Source organism: Schistosoma mansoni, chromosome W (genome assembly GCF_000237925.1).
Source record: "Schistosoma mansoni strain Puerto Rico chromosome W, complete genome".
In the NCBI taxonomy this organism is placed as follows: domain Eukaryota; kingdom Metazoa; phylum Platyhelminthes; class Trematoda; order Strigeidida; family Schistosomatidae; genus Schistosoma; species Schistosoma mansoni.
Window position 1 is genome coordinate 34,659,434 of NC_031502.1, and position 15,336 is coordinate 34,674,769.

The following is a 15,336-nucleotide window of genomic DNA, read 5'->3' on the forward strand; positions in this document are numbered from 1 at the left end:
ACATACTTTAACTTGACAAAAGTGGAACTTTTTATAAAAATATACAGCACTTAACCGTCCAGTGCTTCCAGGTTTTTCTTGGTGGTCTAGCTTCAAGTGATTCATGCTTTTTCAACTATGAAAATAAATTTTACACTCAAATTCGACAATAGACAAGTATTCACTTTCTCTATGTTGAAAAGACACGAAAACTACATGAAACTCATAAGTCTCCACTCCGTCACTCGGACCCAGTAATATTCACTTCAAACACCATCGTATTATCCATTTAGTTGCTTAGTCAAGATAACCACTAGCTTGTGCAATTTTTAGTCCATATATATTGGTTGTTTGAATCTTCTCACTGATGTTTAAGACGGAGATTGATCGATCTCTTTTGCACAAGCCAGTGACTATCTAGACTCAGTAGCTAAGTAGATAATGCGATAGCGTTTGAAGCGAAAGGTAATACGTTCGAGTGATGGAATGAACATCAACTCTAGGATGCAGGTACCTCCAGCTGACGAGTCTCAGATAGAGGCAATCCTCATAGGACGTATATATATACAAGAATTCTAAATGACTTTCTTAATACTACTCTCTTTACTGTCAAATGCTTTTATTTTCAAATGTAGAACTAATTCTTTATTATTTGTTATTGTTTTTAGGGTGAAGTTTGTGGTTATCAGAGGACTGGAATGGCTAAAGCGAAAAACAGTGTACTTTGTTTAGCTTCTGTAAGAGTGTGCTTTTATTTTTCATTTCCTTAATGTGTATTTTATGATCTTATCTATTTTAAATGTTACTCTAAAAAATCCTCGATTTTTACAACCTACTTTAAGGTAATAAGTAGTATTCGGTTCCGTGCATAATAAAGTTTCAGTAATCTTCATTCACATTAGCTTCGGAGGTTTTTCGGTATCATTGTCCTCGTCAAACTCGAATTTCATCATTTGAAATCCTCATTGTGTAATAGAACTTTTTATTGGTTCCTTTTCATTTATAGTTTGAACGAACTGGTGATCATTTGTTTGAAGCTGCCTATCATTGTCAAGATGATCAATTGACTGGTGGGTGTTATATTTAAATACATTGATTTTTCATGATTTAATTACTTTATTCAGGTTTCGATAGTTTAGAAAATCTTTGTTATCTATTTGAGAGTGTTTTGGAGGTTATTTTATTGTGAAGACTCTGATTGGAATGTCGAACGTAAGACCCATTAACCCTGTTAATGAATATCTACGAAGTTATTGTTTTGTATTCAGCAGAGCAAGTAAATTGATTTCTATAAATAATACAACTCGTTTACAGAGTACATACTTATATACTTAGTTTTGTGTTACACTACTTATATGTGGGGTAATGATACCACACGGTTCGTAGAGAACCCTAAGTAGATAGAGTCGGCTTCCAATCCACTGTTTGTCTGTTAGTATGGCAAAAACTATAACCTTTTTGATGGCGTTTTGTTCTCTGAGATGAATGGTTCGGTTGTGGAGCTTTCATCATTCTTCTTAACGACATCATCAGCACAAACTTCTGGCAGAAGTTTGAAAGCTCCACGACCAAACCATCCAACTCAGAGAACAAAACGCCATCGAAATCACTCATCTGCGCTACAAATCTTCTCCATTATAACCTTTTGATTACATTTCACTCATCCGTTTATTAACTGATCTTTTATTAATTCAATGGACGATTTAATGTTTTCTTTGTCATTTATTTTATTTACCTTTTGATGTGTTTTTTATTGTTTAGGTGTTACGGAAAACATCATTCTAGGAAATCCAACCAGGGTTGGAACTGGAACATTCGATCTGCTAAGTGATAGATATCCTTTCTTGTTTAAAAGAGTATTTAAGATTTTGTTTGAATTGAAATATTAAGGTTTTTTAGAATCTATTTGCAAGTGAATAATTTTTTCAATATGCAACTTAAGAACTACATAGAAGTTCATATACTTCGCTTTAAACTACAATTTGTCTGAGAATATAGTGATACAAATCCAAATAAATGTAGTACGGTGTTCTAACCTGTAACAAAATTGTTAAAATTACGAATTTTCTGTTAACTCTAAATTATCATCGCTTCAAGTGCGGGTAGAACCATTCACAAGATTCCTGTAAACTTACCATAAAAGTATGGTGTTGATGACTACTGAAAAAAAAGAATTTGCATCCCATATCTGTCATATTGGACAGTATTATTGGAAGTGTCTATTAATAGTTATAGAAAACTCAACGTTTTAAACGTTCGTTAAACTTATTAGTCCTTGTTTGATACATTTTGGATGTGTCAGTGTAGTTTAGGTATGACGTCAATTTTTAATCCCACTTTGAAGGCTCATATAATATTAAAATTAAAATATATTCCGATTGCTCTGAAATTACTAAACCATCCTGTTATCTGTTGCTTACCGAACAGCTTGTTTTATACTTGTGTTCGATCTGCAAGACAGAACATTCATTCTACTCGCGTATCCAGCATTCGTTTAATTGGCTGAATTATTAATAAGTGTTGGGTTATGCTAGAAATGTAATTCATATCACTGCTGTTCTTTCGGATCAAATTTATTATTTTAAATTATAAGATGATAGAGAACGGTATAGAAAAGGTGAAATTCTGTGCGTGTTAAATGTTGTAGAACTTGGCCTCATTGGTTTAAACTCCTCACTTTCAGCTAGTTAATTGTAGTTTCAAGCTCTCTTCTATTTCCAATCAATGTGTTAACAGTCATCAATTTTTCAATTAAGCCTAGTACAACATGAATATATTTATATTTTAGATTTCGGCATCATTCTAATGATTGCCAACGTTGTATATTCGAACATAAAACAGATTGATTGTATAGTCTTCAGTTAATCTCTCTTTCTTCGTTGAACAAAAGAAAGAATTACTTACATTTTCTTTATCGATAAACAGAGGAAACTTTCCACTTGTTTCTTTAAACAGATCTCTTAATAATTCCGATATTCACATGACGATTTTCTAGTAGACATATATACATGTTTTCAATGCTTAAATCATAAACTAATCTTAGTTAGACCTTCATTGAAAGTTGAGAAGTGATGGGTGATCATTTCTTCTAAGCATAGAGCCCCTCTGACTGCGCTTGCAGTAGTCGAACCTATAACTTTCCATTTCGCTTGCGAATGTTCAACCTCTAGACTATCGAGTCGACAACCAATAGTATACATGCCTAACTTTAACCAATTTACGATATCGCATAACCTTCATCCATCGGTTGTGGTGTATTACTGTTTGATATCCGACATGGGTAAACTCCATTAGTCATGATTTCTCGTTAGAACTTCAAGAGTTGCATCTTGAAGCTAGTCACTAGTAACCAGAGTTTTTGTAGAGATTGTAAGATTTTCATAGTTTAAAAAAAAACACTAATTTGTCATTTCCATGTTACTAATTTTTTAACAATATTTATATATTTTCTATATATATGTTTTAAAATAAAAACTGTTGGTTGTTATAACCTTAATTGGATTATTCTTTTTCGATATATTTTTCTACGTGGGAGAAAAATTTACAACTTGACATGAAACCTACATTGTTAAATTTTTAAAATGAACAAATTCTACTACTTTGTATTTCATAACTTTTGCATCATCATCATCATGATACATTTATGTGTATGTGTACATAAAAAAATGACTTTTTTCATTGTACAAATCGGCATATCTCAGTCATCTGTTTATATTTTTTGTTATATAACGATTAAAGTGTAAGGGGAAAATTGTAATTTTATTCTCGCTTCAATTTTCATTGAATAGCATCTATTGTTCATTTCATTTGTTTTAGAGAATCATTGAGTAAAAAGAAAATAAACTATGCTTCTATTTTTGTTGTATCATTTGTTTTCTTTATTGTCGAGTGTTTAGTTATCAAGAGTGCTTCATTGTTTTTCTCTATGTTAAATGGATATCGAAGAGGTTAAACAGTTATGATATATCGTTTAGTCTAGCTGAATAGATCCTATCCATTAATTCTTCACTGTAACTAACGAACTAAAGTATTTTCATATGTTATTTTATTTATACACATAAATGTTGGTACAAGAAAGCACCAGATACATATGCGCCGCACAAATCTCATTTGATTTGTGTGAGGGATGTGATACTGCTCAGGTGCCAAAACTGAAGCACGTTGTTTTCTTAGGGGGCCACACCTGGAGCCTTTGACATGAAGGTCTGATCCACAACGCATTGGAGCATCGTAAGGAGATGCAGTCACATGGTAGCCCGTGACCAACGATTGGTTCATACGCCATTTGCTCCCTCAGGATACTGGAGCCCATATGCACCATTGGTTTGGAATCAGGGTTTTCCAACTCCCCTAGGTGGACTCGCCGTGTCCACCAACCCGGTTAAAGCGCCGGACATTCGCTTTTCGTCCTCTCAATGTCGTGGAGAACACCCCCGCCACGAGAAGGCAGTGAGTAGGACTTCCCTGACAGAGGCTATATATGCGTGGCGATGTGAGAGTATTTCGAGAGGGAGAGCGGACTCTCCCCACTCTCGGCCATATCAGGGCATTTTGATATGTTGTCACATTTTATTTAAAAAATCACTTATTGCTAGTCTGATTTAAGTGGTTTGTGATTGTAAATTTTACTGTTTACATAGTTGAATCAAGTTGCTCTATGACTAGAATGGGAGAAAGTAAACTTATTCAGCAACTTTAATTACAGGGACACTAAGAATCATTCCTTTTTTGTAAATACTTACTGTGACGCATTCATAATATTGAACTTAGATTTGAATATCACTTGGAAATATTTTTCATCGAAAAACATTTCTACTAATTAACGTTTTGTTTACCTAACCTTAGTTAATTATAATACGTCTGATTTACACACGGTTTGTCATAAGCCTTTACCGAGTAAGGAAGTTATTGAGATTGAAGCAATTAAGGCATAAAATACATGATAGTGAAACATCCTTGATTAGCATTAATATGATTTTCTAACATCCATTGTGGGGAGAAAGTTGTGTTCATCTGTTGATATCTAAATTATGATAGTCATGCTCTACTAAAATTTAATAATTATGAATAATAATTTACAGCCCTTTGACATAAGGATTACTATTTTATAGACGGTTACAATTTAATTTCTTTTGCTTTGTTGAATCAGAATATTAGAGATATGGAGATTCACTGTGTGCTTGATTAGTTTAGCCCATCAGATTCGAATCTCAGTTAATCATTTATAAAAATGGCCTGCATATCGGTTCACCTTTATTGCCTATAGCTCTGCATCTAGCCTGAGTCCTACTTTATTGATGGTCTGACAACAAGCTACAAATTTGTGAAAAACATCTTGAATTATTCACTTGTAGTACCTTTTTTCACGGATGTACAGTGGAGTACAATGGATCAATGTATAGTTGATGATAAGATCGAAATGTATTTACCATATGATGTCAATGAGAATAAAAAACTGACCATAGAAAATGCAGCTAAGAATGATAAAAATAAACGCTTGATACTAAATATAATGTCTTGTTAGATTTACGAACTTTATAATAATTTACCAGTGTTCTATGTAATATAGATGCTTCTTTCCATATATTAACTCAGAGTATTCTCAATTAAAACCCATACGATTAACGTTCCTTTTCTTATTTCTACGAATAATATATTCTTTATATGATTCATTACCAGAGTTTTGAAGAAATTCATCTACATACTGAGTTGGTATCAATATTTGTTCTGATTCATCAGAATTTGGTTGCTGTTGAATGGATTGTGTTGAACTTTCTTCTACATTGCAAGTGTTATTCGATTTCCTCCTCGACTTAGACTTGCTTTCATAATAATAGGCTAAATACCAACTAACAGTGAATAGTATGAATAACAGAAAAATATCTAATGGAGCCATAATTAAGGCAATAATACGCCATAATTCGATTATTACCTCCAATTGACTAGTATATTTTCTAGGTATAATTTTCACATGTACTTCATTTGTTAACCAACGAATATGGGGAATATCAGTTGTAAATGAGTCATTTTTATGGATTGATCTTTGAATCCAACATTGCCATGCCCCAGATTTCTGTTTTATAGAACTATTTAAAGCAAGCCAATGAGCCTTCCAATAAGTTGATGCATGAATCTGTCTTGTCAATAAATTATTCTTATCTAGATAAGTTACATTTTCATTGAATTTAACAAACCATGAATTAATAATGGGAGGATTTTCAAGATATTTATAAGATAGTTGTAACAATTGAATATTAGAGTTTTCATTCATTTCAACAACCTTTGTATCATCAATTTGACCATATGGTACGAATTTCCAACCAATACTCCAAAATGTCGGATCTACATTATTCATTGTTAAAGCTGTTAGAAAAATATCTGCATTACATGGAGCTAAAATTTTCAATAAAAGTAAGAAAGGTCAGATACTGAAAATATATGAGAAAAAATCAATTCAAAAGTAATCTTCATTTATCCCTACTTTACAATTTCGGATACTAACCATCCGTGAATATTTTTACCGATCGAATGCCCTACTGTTTTTGGAATGATTTGTGTTATTTTTAAAATAGTTTGTATTGAAAAGCGCTTTAGATACACTTTGTGCATGTCTCTCTAGCATCGTTACGACCAAACATTATTTCTGAATGTTGTCATTACCTGAAAGAAACGAAGAGATGGTTAGTTTACTTTTCACTACTGAAAGCACTTTTTAAAACTCCTTTCTAGCCTTTGAATTAAGGTATTCAATTTGATTGACATGTACGTTGTAAGATATTTCTCTCATAACAATACTGTATATCTCTTTTGTGACTTGTTTGCTTTTACATTATTTCGTCCGTTATTGTGTGAGGTAGTTTTCTTGAAAAATCTGTACATCTTAAAGGTCATTATCGTCACAAATGACTGTCAGCCAGGAAACTGATGAAAATTATCTGATATAGAATAGTTGATTTTAATCTCGATCAACAAGTGTGAAGCAATTAATAATCTTTGCACTCAGCGCCTACTATTTATGACTCATTTAATTTCAGATTGGTTATTGATCATTGCCTTTTTTTATGTAATTATCAATTGGAAAAATGTACCAGCCCTTTATCAAACATGAGTAACTGTTTCATCGATTTACTTTATTGTGTCCCTGTTTCCATTTGGCGGGCGTGCGCTTATAGTTCCTTTTGTAATTAACCACTATTTTGCGTTTTTGTACTAATCGTATTTATTTGTATTTTAGAAGCATAATTATTAGCAATTTATATATTTACATGTTTTGATTATAGCCCTACTGAGACTGTATGTGTGATAGGATAGGGACTTATTCAGGAAATTCATCTGTTGGTAAATTGAATTCAACATTTGATGAATCCCTTACTAAAACGAAATGGCCCTGAGTACTCTCGTCTTGGTTTTTCATCGATTCTCTAGGTGGTTCTAGGTCCTGGTGCGGATTGCTTTTTTTCAAAGTCCTCTCATTCAAATCTTTCTGTTCTGTCGTATTTTTTGTCCTTGACCTTAACTACTGTTACATTCAGTTTCTATTCCAAGTCGAAAAAAAACCTATTAACGAAAGTATTTTTGCTTTCGCTTATAGAACCGTTTTAATATTAATAATTAGAAACGTAATGATACAATAATTAATTTTGATTTGGTTCGTACAGTCCAGTCTTATTGAAGGTCAGTAATAATCTCATAAATTGAGGGTGAACATCTCTTTCCATCATAAAGAAAATATCCGTGTAGAAATTTTATGAATACACGAATTGCTAGTGATACAATGGGTTAATCAAAATTCACCAAATGAGAAGGCTAGATTGCACCAAACAAAAATATTTTAAATGATAAATACATATTATTGGCCACTCTTGGTCTTCTCACTTAGCAGCTGACTTAAGGTTTTGCATATAGGAAGTTTTGTGTATTAGTATCAATATCAGACGTCGCGCGTCATAAGAGCTATGAATAAAATATCGGAATGTTAGAAAAAAAATCAAAAAGATCCATTCCTTAAATCTACATATTTGTAAACGATGATATTAAATTCTGTAATCCGATTCACACTGCACTTTTTGATATTTACAAACATTGAGTTGTGATTTGGTTGTAGTCTTGATAGAAAAAGAATAGACAACCGAATTTTGAAATCGACTAATCACTATTGGCTTGAAATACTCTGATTCGATTTGTTTAATTCTTAAATAAACGATAACTACTTTATGCGACTGATAATCTCCAGGCTATCTACAGAGGATGTACATATGTCAATAGAGACTAATAATTTGTAGTTCCTTCTGTCAACAGTGGAAAAACAAATACCCTTGCAATTAAATTTATACCAGTTGAACAATCTAATGTCGTAGCGTCTTGATGAATAATCTATTGACATTTGAGATAACAGATTCTGGGATCTGATCTCATAGTGGACTTCACTGAAATGGACGTCATACCAGCCGACGAATCACAAGCCAGAAAAAAATGCGTTTCTTGGACTAAACTCCAGACCAAATCCACTAAAACAATACATTTTAATAACCATTTATAGATTTGGCCTACCATGGAATAAGGTAACGTTTACCCGTCCATCAGTTGGATAATAAACATTAAATCTCCATTGTTCAAATCCAGTTTTACAGTAATTTCCATTCTGCAGATCGTCATCCTCATCCTGGCATTCTGGTGCTACTATTAAGTTAGAGTGAACTCGTACCATATGAATACTTAATAGTTGAGTTTGTTTTAAATCAACTGGTGAATAACCAAAATGAATTGGATAGGTAACCATAACACATGCATAAATTCCAACATCAGTTGGATCAACATCTATGATTGATAAATATGCCTGACTTATTGATAAGTCAATGTTTGGTATTTCCCAACGATTATTATCTAATGGATTGTAACTGCGTCTCCCATCACCTAACCAAGGATCAATAACATTTGTCCATGTGTTATGAATCCATAATAATGCCCATGATTTCTTCCCTTTATTAGTCGTGGTATTCCTTACAATGTAAATGTCTTCAATTTTACTGTCATTTATTACACATGGTAAAGCAATCATACTACCAATGAATACATCATAGTAAAATGGACCTTCCCAAGTTTTATTTGATAGATCGGTAGAAATAACTTCCTTCAATTTTCGACTCCATGCTGATATATTATTATCCATGTTTGTAGGAATTTTGTGTTCATCTTTCATCTCTGATAAATAGAAATTTATGACAAACGAAAAGAGTAAAGCAATTAATCTATTCATTTAAGCGTGCGACTGTTATTTGCATCAGATAATAATAATAATGCTAAACAGAATAGGGAAATTATGGATTTATTAGTTCGATATCGGCACAATCAATATAAATCATGTGACACAGTTCTAGTTTATTAACGATGAGATGTTTAATTCACTTAAATATAATTCTATTTATCTATAGTTTATATCAGACGCAGGAAACCATGTTCTGTCATTAGATTCCGTAGTCCTCGTAACACCAATCACAGATACGTACAAGTGGGATCAGAAGTGAATTAATTTGAAATTACCTTGGGGAGATATTGTAGTTTATAATAAAATACTAGAAAATGGAGTGTTTGAAATGTCAAGTCGATTCGCTTTCTATCAAGTAACTTGAGGAACTTAACTAGGTTCATTTCACATCGTTAGGCACATGAACGATCTGGCGGGAATTTTCTCATCAATATGACCACCAAATAGCAAACAATTTAAACAAGTTTTTAATTCGATTACTGTTCCCTTTTCTTTTGAAATTAAGGTCGCTATTTGTAATCTTCACTCTCAGTCAAACTTAACACACATTATAGACAAAAAGTTGAATTCACTAAACCCAATATTTATTCTCTAATACTTTGTTCTATTACAATATAAGGAAGTTTGTAAAAATTTAACTTAAAAATAGTTTCAATATTTAAATTATTGAGGTCTAGGAATTTCATACTAGTAACTTGTTTTTTGTAACAACTGTCACAACTAAATTGTAGATGAACGTATAAAATGGTTAAATAATATGTGCTTCTTTTGTGTTATTGAGGAATATCTTTAAGACTGTTCCAATATTTCGTAAATTAACCGGCCTGACAACCATTGTTACTGTAACTCTCAAAAGTGTACAACTTGCAGAAGGCGAAGCGAAATTGCTACGACAGTTCATTCAAATCCAACAAGTATACGATGAGTGAGCCGAGTTAATTAATGTAGTTTAGTTAGTAAATATATAAGGAGACGTCATTCAGTCGAATCATCAAGCGATTTGAATAACTAATATTTAACCAAATAAAAGAAAAAAGGCATAGGCTGAAAATAGCAGGAAACAGATATACAAGACGGGAATAATTGGGGACTTAGATAACACTGTCTTTCTGCCGAAAAGGTTAACTGAAGAAGTCAATCAACCTTAACATACTAAACCTAATGTGAGGATACCAGAAATTTAGCATGGTTATGCTCCAAAAATTTACCAGGCCTAACTAAATAGTTCGCTTGTGATGACATGATTAATAGGTCTCATCTATACATATGTTATTATTTAATTCCGCAATATATATCGTATTGTAAGGACAAACAGATAGAAGTTGAAGGTCATGATTATTAAGATCATGTTACATACATAAAAATAACATGAGTACTATCAGCAGTGTGATACGAGAATATGATGAAAATGTTTCAATATAGTGCTTATAACGTTTTGGATTATTTCAAACAACTGAGGACAATGAATAGAGATGAATGTAGGTAGTTTTTTGTTTTAGAACAGTAGATATCTAAAATAATGAATTGAACCCTGTGATATGATCATTTTGAATGGATGAAAGACAAAGATGTATCCTAGCGAAGACATAAGTACGGGTAACTTCCGGGACCTATTAATTGACTATTATTTTATATATATCCCTATTGTATAACTGTTCAGTAACTAGATTATGTTTATCTATATTCCCCTTATCATAAGCTTTTTTTGACCTATAAACTTATCATTATATGATTTACTGTTCCCAAATTATATTCAGTTTATTGACTATTGTCCCCCGTGTTCACAACCACATTTGGCTTGATCTTGTGCAAATATTATTTTCTAATTTATGGTGTGATGCGGTCTGTCTGACTTTAGAGCAAATAAATGAATTTCCATATTCTCATGAAGCCACGAAGTTGTTATCCATAAATCACATTTCGTAGATCCTCTGACGTGCTTCTGTAAAAGTGAATTGGAAATTATGTGTGTTGGTCGGAAAAGCTATTTCGTCTCTATCAAAGTTTTTAAAGAAAAATGGTTTTCAGTCATTGAGACGAATTCCTACGCGTCGTAAAATGAAGAAAAAACGTTCATATCCCAGCAAATCATTAACCATGTAAGTGCTACATACACTTGTAATTTGTTTTTTTTGTAGTGATTATCTTCCGATCAGCTAAAAGGGGGATACATTTTGTCAAAGTTGATCGTTAGTGTCACTCAAGCTCATTCTTGTAATACAGAACAATTCAAAAATGAAATAACAGGTAACTTGAAAATAGATTAAGACACAAAACGGCGTATCTGATACAATCCATGTAAGACATATTGGAACAACTTCATTGACTAATAACATTGTCATTGACACATACCATGCTAACTTACAATATTGTTATATCTTGTGGCCGAGCGGATGCCTAGTTAATGTGTGACTTGGTGAGACCGCCAATCAGGGAGCAGCGAATTATCGGCTGGAACAGTGACACACGAAACCGTACGAGCAGTCTAGAGCGCTAACCGACCCTGCGATCTGCCTAGCCCAACCAGTTGAGTCCAAAACACCAATAACAGCCTCTGTGGTATAATCATTATTCACAAACATACTGGGTTTATATACCAACCAAGCAGACCACATCGTACCATAAAATAGAAAATAACATTTGTACAATATTTAGCCAAATGTGGCTGTGAATAGTAATTAATAACTGATGATAACTCAAGAATCGTATAATAATAGTTCAAAGGTCAAAATAAAGCTAATGATAAGAGGAAACGAGTATGATTAGGTTAGTTACAATAGGAAATATACATATTACACTGGTCAATAAATAGTCCTCAAAAGTTACCATTCACAATTCTCTTCGGGATACAATAAATATATAATATTTTCAAGGATATTATTGTGACAGAATTATAATTTAAAGCATATACTCTTATGTGAACTGATTGTTTTACATAATTTGAGCATTTGAATACAAGTCTTCCTACCTAACTTTGTGTCTGGACTTGTCGTTTTGACCTAAATATGTAAAGAACACAACTTCGGTCATCGGAGATGAGGCTAAGCTAGAGTTATACAATAGGATTAGATTGAACTGTTATTTGGACACTCATCTTAGGTGTACGCCGTATTTATTTTTTATCAATTGAAAAAGCGATCGTTTTTAGGCGGATTGAATCACTATCGTAGTGGAATATTGGTTAAACAGTAGTGTTTAAATGAGGAGGGGAAGTGATATTAAATTAGATTAGGCTTGCAATATCCAACCTTTGGTACGGATGTATCCAGCCTGAAGATAGATTTTGGTCTGGGGAGAGTAGAATATCCACATCAGCGTATGTGAAAGAGTCTGGAGAGAAGACCAAGGGAAGAAGTAAGTCAACGAATCAGTAAATGCACTGGATACACTTACTTTTGACATTGAAAGTAGTCGACCACACAAAGCAATAACACAAGCGTAAGAATAAGACAATATAATAATAGGGATCAGAAGATGATACAATAAGATTTTGAATGCATTACGATTAAAGTTTGTGAAACTCATGAGATCTCGCACAAATATGATCGAAACTGGCATGAGAGTAACATTGTACCTGATTTTAGGTGTATGTGTTTTGAAAACACTGACTTAAGATAACTCATTATTCATAAAAATGGTGTAAAATCTAGTTAGGAACTCCATCAAGGCTTTATTTTTGAAAAAAAACATGTATGATCTACTTTCCATAGTCTTCTCGTTTCTACTTCTCGGTTGAGAATCTTAAAAAAATGTTGGATGTAAGACTGATTCCCAACCTTTGGGAATAACTTAGGACATTTAAACTATGCTGATTATTCTCTAACTAATTCTAAAGAAGTTTGGCTCCAATAAACTTGTAACAACTGGTATCAATATTTAATGCAAGTTACATTGTATAATATTATCTATAACGTTGTAGCCCTCAGAAAATTGCTAATATTAATTAATTTTTGTGACGGAATAATTGATTTAATCGTGAAGTTTTTATCAAACTGCATCACGAGGCAAGCGGTAATTTGGAATGCTGGAGGGAAACGAAAAAGAGGAAGGTCTAAGAACACGCTGAGTCAGGAATGGGAAGCAGACATCATAAGAATGAGTAGCAACTGGAAACAAGTGGAAGCTGTTACTTAGGACAAGGTTGGATAGAGAATGCTGGTGGGTGGTCTATGCTCCTCTACGAGGAGTAACAGGCGTAAGTAAGTAAGCAGTCGTATAGGTTCTCTTGATATTTCTCTGATTAAGTATGAAGCTGATAACCGTAGAATTAATTTCATGGTTAACGTTAATTTACTGTATTGTTTGTTTTTTATTTGACCATTAAGTACGAACATTTGAAAGTTTGGTATATGTTTTAGTATTGACGAAATATAACTACTTAATGACTTACCATATTTTACGTTAAAAATTAAAAAAATTGATGACAACTAATATTCCGGCCGAACTGAAGTCTCCTACACGACAGAAAGAAAAGAAACTAAATGGTTGAAGATTGATTTCATGCTGGAAATAGCAATAGTACTGTTTAAAAATACTTTGCTAACATGTAGTCATTTTTGAGATTTAAAATATTTGATACTATGGAGTGTAACGATACCAACACCAAACTCCTCAAAATGCTTTATTCAAACGACATACATACAACTAACAAATTTTCTATCAAGAAGAATATGGTATTAGTCAAGTGATGTTAGCATATTTGATCACAAGCACAAAAGAGTAGAAAGTAAAGGATAGAAAGAGAGTTTAACATGAGTGATAGCTTACAAAGCAAATGAGACGAACAACTAACTTTGAGTCTGTAGCTAGGGAAGTTCATAATACATAATGAGATCCGAGTTAAATATTTAGTAATATCTCTTGATGTTCAATGTCAAAATATAGCAGTATTCTACACAAAATCTATATTGATTTTTTTCTTTTTTTGATTTCATGAGTAATATGATATTTTTCCGTATTACTTGGTGTTCTAAAAAAACCAAAACATGTTTAAGCAAACAATTAAGGTGAAATAAATTGGAAAACACAAAGTTTTAATGTGAACGTGTTCCACTATAATCATACGCTTTCGGTATTAGTTAATATGTATGTTATTTTAAGAAATGCATACATCTCAATAGCTTGTCACACAGAATTATTGTTGTTCTCATCAAAGGAACTATCAATAATTATTTAAACATTGATTTTTTATATTTTTTTAAGAGTTTCGGATACATTATTAGCTATACGTATATACATGTATAGCAATTGATTTAGTTAGTTTTAGTGTTTTCGTAAAGTACATTGATTCTATCCTTGCGAGGTGAGATCGTGGATGAACACTGCTGAGGAGTCCCATACTACGAAGAAACGGCCGTCCAGTGATTCCAGGTTTTCCTTGGTGGTCTAGCTACAATTGACTCATCTTTTCAACTATGAAGATTCTATTGTAGTTTGTAATTTCTTTATAAAGTAACATTAATTCATAATTTTGATTTCTAATGATTAAGGTTTCATTAAATCCAAAAGTTGATACTTTTTTTTTAGTAAATTAATAATAATAGGCGACTGCTACACCAAATATTATTTAAAATGATTGAATTTTATTTTGATACTAAGTCAGCTTGATTTCCTAGTTTATACATTCATACAATAATTTCAGATAAACCATGTAAATGCGATGAATATTGTAGTGATATTCTGTTAGATGTACGATTTATATATTTTAAAATTTATTGTTTTTCACAAGTTGGTATCAAATGCCCTGGTACGGCCGAGAGTGGGGAGGGCCCGTCCTCTCTCTCGAAATACTCTCACATGTCCATGCGTATACAGCCTCTGACAGGGAAGTCCTACTCACTGCCTTCTCGTGGCGGGGTTGTTCTTCACGAAAGTGAGAGGACGGAAAGCGAATATCCGGTACTTTAACCGGGTTGGTGGACACAGCGAGTCCACCTAGGGCAGTTGGAAAACCCTGATTCCAAACCGATGGTGCATATGGGCTCCAGTATCCTGAAGGAACAAATGGCGTATGAACCGATCGTTGGTCACGGGCTACCATGTGACTGCATCGCCTCACGATGCTCCACTGCCTCACACAATTAAATGAAATG

General features: G+C 32.9%; 2 protein-coding genes across 2 annotated transcripts in view; one reads left to right on the forward strand and one right to left on the reverse strand.

Annotated features, from left to right (window-relative positions):
* Nucleotides 1–5,503, forward strand: part of Smp_157740 (putative rna polymerase Rpb1) — a gene marked incomplete at both ends in the record, with an annotated part of 30,633 nt that extends 25,130 nt beyond the window's left edge. Inside the window, one exon of the mRNA XM_018789474.1 lies at nucleotides 5,357–5,503. Coding sequence (XP_018654914.1) covers nucleotides 5,357–5,503 — 147 coding nt within the window. The remainder of the gene's footprint in view (nucleotides 1–5,356) is intronic.
* A 78-nt stretch (nucleotides 5,504–5,581) lies between these two features.
* Smp_157730 (hypothetical protein) lies at nucleotides 5,582–9,178 on the reverse strand (the record flags this gene model as incomplete). The annotated part of the gene is made up of 2 exons (XM_018789476.1): nucleotides 5,582–6,372; nucleotides 8,530–9,178. 2 exons carry the CDS (start codon nucleotides 9,176–9,178, stop codon nucleotides 5,582–5,584), a joined length of 1,440 nt encoding a protein of 479 aa, XP_018654915.1.
* Nucleotides 9,179–15,336: the final 6,158 nt, after the last annotated feature.